The 12,178-nt window shown below is 34.4% G+C and overlaps 1 protein-coding gene across 2 annotated transcripts; it reads right to left on the bottom strand.

Annotated features, from left to right (window-relative positions):
- Positions 1-217: 217 nt before the first annotated feature.
- Positions 218-11,493, bottom strand: LOC114184065 (probable DNA helicase MCM8). 2 transcript variants are annotated; one of them, XM_028071306.1, is made up of 17 exons: positions 11,144-11,493; positions 10,382-10,522; positions 10,171-10,288; positions 9,810-10,032; positions 9,523-9,686; positions 8,564-8,827; positions 7,629-7,724; positions 7,297-7,449; positions 6,681-6,751; positions 6,484-6,602; positions 6,095-6,224; positions 4,890-4,941; positions 4,635-4,785; positions 2,741-2,915; positions 1,138-1,308; positions 944-1,057; positions 218-550 (listed from the first exon to the last, which is right to left on the bottom strand). In XM_028071306.1, the coding sequence occupies exons 1-17, from the start codon at positions 11,333-11,335 to the stop codon at positions 500-502; spliced, it is 2,385 nt and encodes a 794-aa protein (XP_027927107.1). In that variant the 5' UTR covers positions 11,336-11,493; the 3' UTR covers positions 218-499. The 2 variants fall into 2 exon arrangements, with proteins under 2 accessions (XP_027927107.1, XP_027927115.1); XM_028071314.1 differs by lacking the exons at positions 4,635-4,785; positions 4,890-4,941; positions 6,095-6,224.
- Between the last annotated feature and the right edge of the window lie 685 nt (positions 11,494-12,178).

Consider the following 12,178-nt stretch of genomic DNA (forward strand, 5'->3'; position numbering starts at 1 on the left):
TTAAACTTCGGTGAACATTGTACTAAAGCATTGTTTTTTTTTATTAAATTTGAGGAGTCGGTACAGGATTTACTCTAAATTCTAGTGATCAAACATAGTTATTAACTATATAATTTCCTTACAATTTAGGTTTTGGAATTTTACTTCCAAAACTTCGGAAAAAATTGGTTTCGGAATTATGAAAAAAAAAATATAGAAGTACAAATAATTTAAATATAGTGTTATAGATGAATGTAAATATACATTTCGTGAAATTTCTACAAAAATTGGATGTTTTAAAAAAATAAAAATTGAACCTTTTTACAATTACAGAAGAATTTGAAACAAGAGATTCCGCTCCTGTCAACGGTCTTCTGTTGTATTTCTTGACTCACCTTAGTAATGATGTAATATTAGTAGGTTACGAATTAGCAACACCAGAACTACTATACTATACACTAAATCCTAGTATCACAGCGGAGTTTCAGTGTAAGGAGAAAATGAACATGGCTCCTTCAATTTAACCCCTTGTCTTGAACGCTTGGCTTCGTGCATAAGAAGAGGATAATACCTGCAAAAAGTTAAAAAGGATGCTTTTGTCACAAATTTTTGGGTTTAGCTTTTTCAAAAGGAGGCAAGCACCAACTTCAAATCATGGATTGAAAAATTACGATTGTTATAAATTGCAGTATAATCAATTACGAGGTTAACATTTATTTTCTTATCCTTAACTAATAATTTCACATTCTACTTTCTAAAATGTATTTTACATTATAAAAGGCCAAATCCGAATATCTGCTACACCTCCACGTAATGCGAAGGCATTTTGGTAAAAGATTGTTGGTGTAAGTTAATAGGGTCGTAGTAGTACACAATAAACAGAAAGAAAGACGCATACTAACAAGGAGTAAAACTCCAAAGAAATCCCATTAGACCTGAGAATTAAAATGCCATCATACGGTACCTGGTATGTCTTTGGTCCTTTTTTTAGTAGACAATTAACGCTGTTTAAGTTTTCGATTAAAGCGTCAATATCAGGTACTTTCAAGGAAATCCTATCTGCAAGACTGTATAGTTCCTGAAAAGTAACATGGATCTTTTATAAGTACAGAAACTATCTGCAACAAAAGCAGCAGGGTGAAAAATAAAAGCACATACAGATACTGAAAAGCAATCCTTCTGTTCCAATTCCGATTGCTTATTCAGTGCATTCAGAAAGCGTTTTGCCTCTTTTTGTTGACTCATCCCACTACTTCGACCAAAATCCACGATTCCATGCTCATCAACATATTTATCAAACAGGGATTCTTTCATGATTTCAACAACATCCTGCACCACAATTTCGTTACAAGAAATCAAGACACGAGAAATTCGTCATAAGAAACAACCAAGTCTTTCCCCACCAATTGTGTCAATACCGTAATGTTCTATTTCGAACATACCATCCCTCTAAATTCTTCCTTTAATGATTTTAACTTTAGTTTTCTCCAATCTCTCTACCGTCTATATAATAACATTCCTAGTACTACCCTGTGTTCCCTCATCAAAAATAACATTCTCATCTCTATCACAACTCTCAAAGTTGTGTTAAGACAGAAATTTTCTTCGGACTTGCATTTTACTTTATTAAACTAGACAGACTAAAACAGGACCAGTGCTATTTATATTAGGGCCATACTTTCTAAGAACACCCTTCCCCTCTACTTTGTCATTTTTCATTCAAATATCCTTTTATGAAAATATCAAGAGAATTATTGTGAAATACTTCGGAAAGGAACGATGTTGGAACTAGCTTATATTCAAGTTATACAAGAATGTATGGTGAGTTAATCACTGATCATAGAATTTCAGGAAACGAGACTAAAGATTTTACTAGAGCGACTAAGATAGTGTAAGTGAAGACCATCCGTACTTGTTTAATTTACTTTTGGATGTACTTACAGGCGACATACAAATTATTATTGCTAATTGCATGTATTTTTAGATAATATAGTTTTCATTGAAAAATCATGAGAAGCCTTTAAACTTGAATTTTGGAGACATACTTTGAAGACAAGGAATTTTCACTTACAGAAAAATAAAATAAAGTATATTCGTTACAGTTTTATCAAGAGGAACGTGGCTTGGAAATAATGACGAGAGATTTGATTTGCAAGTTTCTAAATTTAAACATCTATGATCAATAGTATAAAAAGACGGAAATTAATTGGGATGTCACACATAGAACACAAGCGAGATTGCTAAAATGGGGAAAGACATCAAGAATTATTTATGATCACAAAAACACCTACAAGTTCAAGGTCAGATTTATCGTATTTCTATACATCTAGTTATACTTGGTGACTGTTGAGTTTTAAAAGGACAAGAGAAAAAATGTGAGTAACAACAATGAGAATGTTCTGATCGATGTATAAAAATATAAATATGTAAAAACAGAAATGAGAGTAACTTTCGAAAAATTCTAGAAGTATACAAAATGCTTACACTTCCAGAATTTAGTTTCATAAAATTTTTATGCTTCAAGACTTTAACTTCTGGGAGTGTGTAAAAACAATTCTGAAACATATTTATGTAATTCTGAAAATTAAAATATGAAAATGTTAAAATTTTACAAATCTGTAGACTAAATTCTGAAATGGTATTTAACCACATTTAAAGGGGTACTTTTGAAAACGTGTGGGATGTGAAGTTAGAAAAAAAAAAAAAAGATTGCAAAAAGGAATACTGTGTACATAATTCATGCTAAGATATGAAAACTAACCGTTGCATCCTGGTCCGTTATTTCTACTCTCAAGTCCAGCCGAGCCCGAGCTTCAGCTAGCCTTACCAGACTTTCCAGCTGCCTAGCTGTTATAGGAGTACCGTCAGCCGAAGTATTATGATCCCTCAGTTTTAGGTAAAACTTTTGCAAGATTTCTGCAGCTGGCTTGGTCATCCTAAGAATAAATTAAAAAGAGAAGAGGCAGAAAATAAATTCATGGTTAGGTGTTGAGAGAAGAGAAAAAGTGATAAACTGAAAATCAGATGTGTATTGATTGATAAAAGAGATAAATGCAAGAGGAGGAAGGGCCTTTTATAGGCAACAAACTAACAAATTTACTAATAAACTCCTAACTAATCATGTCTCTAATATCCCTCCAAAAGTTCGGTGTTATAACACTTCCAGCTTTGACTGAACAATAGAAGTATCAAAACAAGTCGAAAGAAAAACAGAGAATGTCAGAAATACAACGGCTGAATTTATCCAAAGTATAACCACCTAATAAAGGTAGAATCATCAAAGCTTAACCACCACAGAAGGAAAAAGCTATCAAATCAACAAGGGCAACTCAAAGCTTAACCATTAAGCAGAAGACACAACTTAAGACTTAACCACTTAACAGAAGCAAACAAGACAAATGCTTAACTTCTATATAGGCACAAGCAAACAAAAAATCCACTGCTTAACAATCCATAGCAGAAGCTTACAATAGGACAAACCAATAAACCATAGTAGCCTAAGTCTTCAAAGACAACTTTTCTGCCATACCTTGCAGGCACAATATGGAGAAATGGTTCAGCAAGGACTCTACCATTTGGATCCACAGGGAATTAGAAACTTAATTGCAAGCAATGGAACCAAAACAGTGGCATGTACAATTTTGTTGATTCACTTGTCCGTGCACTGTAGTAAAGATAAGTGTGGGGTAATGATATCAACCGAGATGCTTCCAAAATCAATGTGAATCAAAGCATCAAACATTTAGTGTACAAAACTCCCCAAACGGTTACAAGGTACCTTGAACAACTGAAGTATCACAAAAACCAAAGGTACAACCAAACTAAGTTTCCAGCAAGGAACCAACCAGTTAATACTGATCCAACTGATAATCAAAGTTGCAACTATAAGTCAAAACTAGGTGCTCAAAGCTTGAACAACATACGTCTTTGAAACTCTCCAAACAAAGGCAGAATTTAATCTTCACAAACCAGTTATGTAGACAAAATCTAGAAGATCGTACAGGAGGCAAAAGAACAACAGGAATTGCAAAAAGGATTTCACCAGCAAAAGCAGAACTTCTTTGATCAATTCGTGAGGCAGAATAGTGTGGTTCTCCATGCTCCTTCGTCTTTCGCTACAGTCATCAATTTGATTGGACTCCAATCTTGATTTGAAAGTGAGAAAAAGTCTTGCATTATTTGAACAAGATTTGGTCCAAATGGAACTTGAGAGAAAAAAATTAAGATGACGTGGATATCGACTTAGGTAACATGGACGCAGACGTCAAGGATAAAAAAACGAGGCAGAAGATGACGCTGAAGTGCCTTCACCACCTTGGACTGAGAAACTAAATGAGTGAGGCAGAAATTAATATGAAGATTTAAAAGAAAAGAGTGACGGGGAAAATGAGCAAACAGTGGAAGCAGAAAAAAATCTCCTTCAAGGTCGGTGATATAGCTATGATACCATGTTAAAATTCATAGTTGAGTGATAAGAGAGAAAAAAAGTGACAAACTGAAAATATGATGTGTAGTTATGGATGAAAGAGGTTTTATTCAGGTAACAAACTAATTACTCTCCTAACAAATCTACTAATAAACTCCCTACTAATCATATCTCTAATACACAAGAATACTTAGACCAGAATCATAAAGAATACAAGACATCAAATCACCTAGGAGAGACATAACTCCTCGCATAAGCAATGTATTTGCGAAGAAGTTGACCAGGTAATGGAATAAAATCACCGTCTCTTGGGTCAAGTCTCAATCTTGAAATTAAAGGTCCAGTATTTTGTGATACAGTAGCTCTGGAATCAGATGTATCTGATTACGAACAATATTTACCGTTAGTAAATCTGGATTTACCAAAATGTAGAATGCTCTAGCATATTCGAAATTAATGCCAAATAGAGAGGTAGTAAAATAACCTCCACGTCGCTTTTTCAATGCCGGTGAAAGTTGTCCATTCCCACCATGAAGCTACGAGATACAATTGAAATATTAACCTTTAGAACCAAAAGAATAATATACAAAACACAAGATCAAATGAAAAATAATAAAACAAAAATATTGAATGGAGAATAAAATTGATAGCAAAGTGAAAACATGTCTACTGTGGGAGGATAGATTGTCCTACAGCAAGAACACTAAGATCAACCATGCAGAAATCCAATGTGATTTCAGTACGCCAAGAGGCAAAGGGTATTTCCTTTTCCAAGATTGTTATCACTCTTCATGTGTTTTCTATTGGTACTTCTGGTTATGGCATGTCTCTAATACATCTGAAGTTTAAACTTATTTAATAATTTACTTCCTTTTTAGACAAGACTAGATTCTAGATAAAGAAAGAAGTCATACGAGGGTGGGGTTAAACCTATAATAATTATGGAGAGACGAAAGTCATTTCATAATTCTTATCCTTGACACAAGCAGAAGCATAGAAGCTATAATCTGGAGAAAACAGCATGTCTCATCATTATTGACTCGCACAGTGCCAAAAAGTCACTATAGCATCATATATTGCTATAGCGTCTTGGAAAATAGCTGAAGTCAAGCAGCAGGTGGGATAAATCAATATGTACATACAAACAAACAAACAAATTGTATGGAGATAAAATAAAACATAATACTAACTTGAAAATTCAATTTTTCATGAGAAAATACTAACGAAAACAAGTTAAACTTAGCCAGCAAGATGCAAGAGGAGGTGAACTCATGTTGATGGAGGAGTAGAGGAGACCTTCCTTGTGTGAGTAGCGGTTTTTTAAATAATATGTAAAGGAAAAGTTTGAATTTCTACATAAGTGGGGGATAGGAACACTGGAACTGGGGAAAAAAGTCGCAAAGAGTGATGCCCATTAACACAATAACTACCATCGCCCATCACAATAACAGTTTTTGGGTGGAACCACAATGGAGTCACAACAGTGGATTGGATTGGAGGATTTCTGAGACACCATAGCGCTATGGCAGCTATTTAACAACTCTTTCCCATTATTTTACTCCATCTCCCAATTATTGAAGAAATTTTCATCAAATACATCAACAATCGATGGGATATTAATATGATTGATAGCATGCATTTATGCACATGCAAAAACCTACACAAAGTAAGAATACAGTACTGACTTACTGCCATAATGTGGTCCGAGAGTCGCTTGTCCAGAAGTTCATCAGGTTTGTCCAGCAGTATGAAAATTAAATCAAAACGAGACAGGAGAGCAGCACTCATTTTCAAATTTTCATTTACAGTTTTTGCTCGGCTGCAATATGGGGTATACCATTCACTTGGCTGGCATTACTTTGATAATAACTAATATAATACAAATCAAACAACCACAATACTCCCTATATGACTTGGACAATCTTCCACCCTTGAACTAGATTTTAAAAGTGAGTTTTAATGTTTCACAGCCCATTGTCCAATTTTACAAACTTCATGATTTGTGTATCTGATCCTAATCATAAAGGAGGCGGTATAAAGGAAAATTGTAAGAACAAGACAAAAATAGAAAATGTTACTTATAATGACCACCAGCAGGATTTGCAGCAGCTAAGACAGAAGTCCTGGATGATAAACTTGCTACTAATCCCGCCTTTGCAATAGATACACATTGTTGCTCCATCGCCTCCAGTAAAGCCTGTATTATCACCACAATTTTACAGTAAGGTTTAAAGCTCATTTAAGGACACTAGAAGCCAGTAACCAGAGAACAAACCTGATGCTCTGAAGACATTTTATCAAACTCATCAATACAGCACAATCCACTGTCAGCCAGCACCATAGCACCTATCATGAATTCCGACAACCATTCACAGAAAATCAAACTAATCTTTTGTAAGGGATCATAGAAAAATGAGTTAGATAGCCCACAATATCCTATCGTTATCTAGGATAGCACAAGAGAAAAAACTTGTTCCCCTTTTTCCACCTTACTAGCAAAGATAAACTAACCTAATTCTGCATAGCTTAAGAAAACAGAACAAGCACCGGAAAACAAAACAAAGTCACCCTTTAGCCTACCTTGAAAGGAGCAGCCCATACTGCTTGGCCAGTCAATGACTAGATAATAAGGCCCAAAATAATTGCAACACATTCTAAATTTCATATTTACCATACAGAAGCAAATATTTCAAAATATGGAACAAAGAAGATCAACCTGAAGAACCAAGCAATAAAACATGACTAAGAAAAACACAATTGTTTAAAGCAAACCTCCCACCAATCATGATCAAAGTAACCTACTAATTCTGGAAATAGCACAGTACACATTGAGCCAGAAGATTAGAGTTGGATTGAGTACCAACCATAAAAAGAATTTAAGAATACAATACCTGCTTCAAAAGCATAGTCACTTGTCATAGGATCCTTCACTACAGCTACTGTGAGGCCAGCTTTTGTTGTGGCATTACCACAGACATAGATACCACGCGGAGAAACTGCTGCAGCTGCTTGTAGCAACTGGCTCTTACCTAGGCCAGGATCACCTAAAAAATCAAAATTGCAATATTAGCAGTTTGTTATATCACAACCATAACCTCTTAACATGTATATTTATTCAGCCAGCTTCAAACTGAAGAAAACATTTTTTGACAAAAAAAAAAAGAAAAACTCCTCTGCAAATAAATATTTGGAAAATTTGATTTGATTTAGAAGGTAAGCATACCAACAATTATGACATGAATATCTCCCCTCACAGGAACCTTGTTCTGATCCATAGAATGCTTCCGCACTCCACCAAATAATGACAGAGTTATCCCAGCTGTCAAAATAAGAACAAATTAACATTACAATGAGATTCACGATTTAATTACCAATTTTGAAACATTTTCCCAAAATAATCCAAATGGAGAATCATAAATAGCCTGAGTGACATTCTTACCATACAGTTTGTAACAATGCACATGTCAACCAATGGATGGTGAGATAAAAAAGAACAAAAATATGTTGGACTAGTTAGATTGTGACCTTTTGAATGGGAAATATCAACAAGGTAATTCCAACAATTATAGATAGCATTGACAAGTTACATTTTGTATTATCATTACGTTATACTATTTAGAAAACGGATACTCCGTGCCTATCAATCCATATTTTTTAAATTAGATGTAGTTAAATATTGGTTGAGTCTTTTTGTTGAAAATAAAACACGGTGAAGTACTGCAAATATCTCTCATAGTGGAATTATTAGCAATAATTATCAGTAATAAAACTTGTGATTGAGGGACGATTTTTGTAATCAATTAGAAGACAAAACTGCCTGAATAATGCATACATGAAAGAAGAGTATCTTCTTAGAAATCCTCACATCTAATATTCTTCATCCATGTATTCGTTTGAGCTAGTCATCAAGGTGAACTATCGGCTCTAATCCCACTAATGAGTCTTTCAAGAGAAATTCACCGATGAACAAATACTAATAAGACTTGAGTTAAACCCATGTAAAATAGTTGACACCATCTCTAACCCAATCTTAAGACAATAGATTTGTGAATTTTCTTCCTTATATGTAGTTCAACTTTCTCATTTCTATACAACATAGGACTTAGACTTATACTTGGAATTCCTAACCATTATTAGTCCAAAAGTATAGATATTTACCTTTAACAAGTTCATGCCCATAGATGGATGGGCATATGGATTGAAGGATTTGGCGAAATAAATCTGGACCGTGTTCCTGTTTAAACTTTGCAACAAATTCCAAATCCTTTGAAGAAAATGAAAACAAATCGAATAGCTCAGTTGGCCTAGTTTTGGGATTAGAGTCCTGCAGATCCTGAGATGTGGACTGTGACTTTGAATTTTTTATGGATACAGCTTCAAGATACAGATAGTAAAATCCTTGGTTTCTGTTCTTCGACTTCCCTACATAAATACCAACAAGCATAAGTGAAATGGCCTGAAAATGAAGGATTTTGCTTCTTATGTTAAAGTAATTCAGATATTTAAAGCAGAAATAAGTCTTAGCCGAACAAAATACTGAAAATAGCAACAAATGCTATAGGTTTTCAGACTCCTGCATCAACAGCAGCAGAATATTTGTATAAATTTAACCAATGAACAATTTTATTTGGAATTTAAATTTGTAATCTTTGAAGATATACATGTTTAGAATACTTCTCATGCACCAGGTTTTGTCGACAGAAAAGCAGTTGGGTTGGCCTTCAAGAATTAAGCAAAGAATTGGGTGATCCAACATCAGAGGGAAAGAGAAAACTCAAGTTCTACGGACGAATATACAGCTGTGATGCTAAGACTGTGACTATTGGTGTTTCAAGACTTCATCTTTGACGGAAGCATTTTATTACCAGCGTCAGATTTCCAGGTCATATCATATATTGGTCAAACATAACAGTTACGTTCATGAATTTGCAAATAACAAAGCTTAAATACCAGTGAACACTAAACACATAATTTTAAAAATACATATCAAACAAAGTTTAGTTATCTATGCTCACAAACTTACATTTGCTTTGTCTTTAACATCTAAGCAAGTGTTAAAACACAGAGAACAGTAAATGGTGGATAACAAAAACATGCAGGCTTAGGCTTAAGCATACCTCCTCCAATATCCATGTAAGTGTTAATTCCTCTTATAATTCCAGTAACAGTAACCACATCTCCAGGTATGCATGCATCAACAAGATCTTGGGTAAGCTCGCATTCCACTGTTCGAGGCACTCGTCCTTCTTCATGGTCTTCATGTTTTAATAATTCTTGAACTCTATTGCAGCAGGTACATCAAAAACAGTGTTTTAAAGGACTGAAGCCCTAACAATGACTAGGGGGAAAGTGATGTCAAATGTATGTGGAAGAATAGAGATAACGAGTCAAGCACCAGACTTGCCTTATTTTTTGAAAATCAATAGTTTGAGCAGTAGATCGCAACGGATTAAAGATTTTGCTCTTGCAGCCGTTTAAATTGCAAGTTGATGGTGGAGAATACTTGCCATCAGGAAATTTACGTGAAATTGGTTGTCTACATTTACAGCATTCAAAAAACATTTGCACCACCAGCGGCCTGACAGTGCTGACTTTCACAGCAGTACCACGAACTGAGACCAGTTTGTCTGTAAAATCACCAAAAGATTATAAAATATCATAATGACTCTTTTTCCTATACAATGTCAAAGCTTCAACCATGGCAACCAAACACAAAAAATAAATAAATACAATTATAAAAACGACTTAATGATTTTATGATATACCAATGTAAGCTGCTTTTAAGTTCTTCAGCGCAATCATAGTTTTAGGACAGTTATGAAGACGAACATCAACCTTTGCACCAAGCACCAGATCGTCATTCTCCGATTTGGAAAGCAAAACCTGTTTCCAATTTATTATTTAAATAATATAAAACCTTGGCCAACATTAAAACAGCACTTATTTACGCAACAACAGAAGTGACTTCAAGCATACCTTATGTACAGCAGCACTCATGCATGCGAGAGCAATTTTAGGTTTCTCCTCTAACATTTTATAAAATTCCTCAACATGACAAATCTGTTGGAACTGCTGAAAGTCAAGCGACAAGATATGGTTTCCATAACCACTTTTCACCTGTTAACATAACCCAAAAATTATCCCCATGAGAACACACAGGCAATATGTCACTGTATCCAAGACTAAGAGTCAAGAAAGCTTTAAAATCTAAAAGTATAATGATTCTATTTGTTTTTCTCCTCCCCGTGTTTTCACAAATTAAAGTTATCAAATACTGATTTAAAAAAGAAAAAGTTACACTGTTTAACTAATCCATATAAGCAAATAGTCTATCCATTGAGAGTGTAAAGAACTTTTCCAATGTAGTCTAATCATAAACTGTCATGCATGGTAAGTTTGTTACCTTTTACTTAACTAACTTAACAACGGTAAATACTGAGTTGTTTGTAGTAGGGCATAGAAATTAAACTCAAATCTTATCTACTAAGAAACAAGTTTAATTCAGTAGAAACGGATGCTTCTTCTGCTGTTCGTTAAACATTCATAACTTGTTATGACAACATATGCCGCAATTAGACAATTCAATACGGCAAACGCAAATCAGAAACATAATCCAGGTATGTTATTTAAAAATTGAATTCGCAAGTTCCGCAGTGAATGAATTGAACAAATATATCGCAATAATAACATGGAGGAGAAGAAATTGAAGAGTTAAAGACGGAGAAGAGATTGCGAAACCTGAGAAACAAGGTTTTGTCCCACCGGTGAAGAAAAGAAGGAAAAAAGAGAGGAAGCGAGATTGAACCAGGTATTCTCGACGGTTAAGAGCTGTTCAGGAAAGTAAATGTCGAGTACTTCCATTAACCTGGATTGGTCCATGGATTCGTATCCGATCCTCCGCACCGTCTCTTCTTCTGGTGTTCCGTGCATTTCGTCTCCGATTGCGTTCTTCGTCGCCTTTCTTTTTTACTCAAAAGCTTTTGGCGAGAATGAGAAAGTTCATTTCTTTATTGGCGGGAAAATTAGAAAAACAAATATGCGGTGCCAAAAGCCCCGACAAACAATGTTAGGGCTTCTATTACTGTGAATTTCGGCCATTGCTTTCTGCACTCTCTTATTTCCTTTTTGCTTAAATATCTTGGTCCTCATTTTTACGGTAGTGTTTGTTGTGGATGATTTTTATTTTGACTGAATGTTTTAAATGGTCTTTATTATTGAATGTTTAAAATAATCCTCATCCTCGTAATTCGTGATTTATTTGGTCATTTTTCTGTAACATTAACGGAGCACTGTATAGGTGACACAGTTGGTTTATATCAGTGTGTGTTACATGTACTGTACATATGACTAATTAACGTTAATTTTTTAATTTAGGAGAAATTTTGCAATTAGGGAAATTTCTTCATTTTCATCTTTCTTGAGCTCGAAAATTTTTGAAATTTCTGATGTAAAATTCATTATTGATGTACTGCATTTTGACTCTCCTTAAACTTCGTTCAATTTCACTTTTGCCAAACATTGATATGCTCAAATTAAGATGTCATTTTGAACATGTTGGGATTAATATCAACATAATCAAACTAATTCATTTCTTCATTTAACAATAGTACAAAACAAATTGGACTTTAAAAGATTACACACAATAATAGTACGAATAATACAATAACAACAAGTGAAACTTATGCAGTCTCTACTCAGCAACCTTCAATGACTTCTCCAAATCATTAATCTGTCTGCCTCATTGGTGTCATGATGATGACATTTTTTTCATCA

This window comes from Vigna unguiculata, chromosome 1, assembly GCF_004118075.2.
Source record: "Vigna unguiculata cultivar IT97K-499-35 chromosome 1, ASM411807v1, whole genome shotgun sequence".
Lineage (NCBI taxonomy): Eukaryota > Viridiplantae > Streptophyta > Magnoliopsida > Fabales > Fabaceae > Vigna > Vigna unguiculata.

Coding starts and splice junctions, on each gene's coding strand:
- LOC114184065 (XM_028071306.1), bottom strand. CDS start 11,335: ATGCACGGAACACCAGAAGAAGAGACGGTGCGGAGGATCGGATACGAA. Junction 7,725..8,563: donor TGGGCATGAACTTGTTAAAG/GTAAATATCTAT, acceptor TTATTTTGACAG/CTGGGATAACTCTGTCATTA. Junction 6,752..7,296: donor TGACTATGCTTTTGAAGCAG/GTATTGTATTCT, acceptor AATTCATGATAG/GTGCTATGGTGCTGGCTGAC.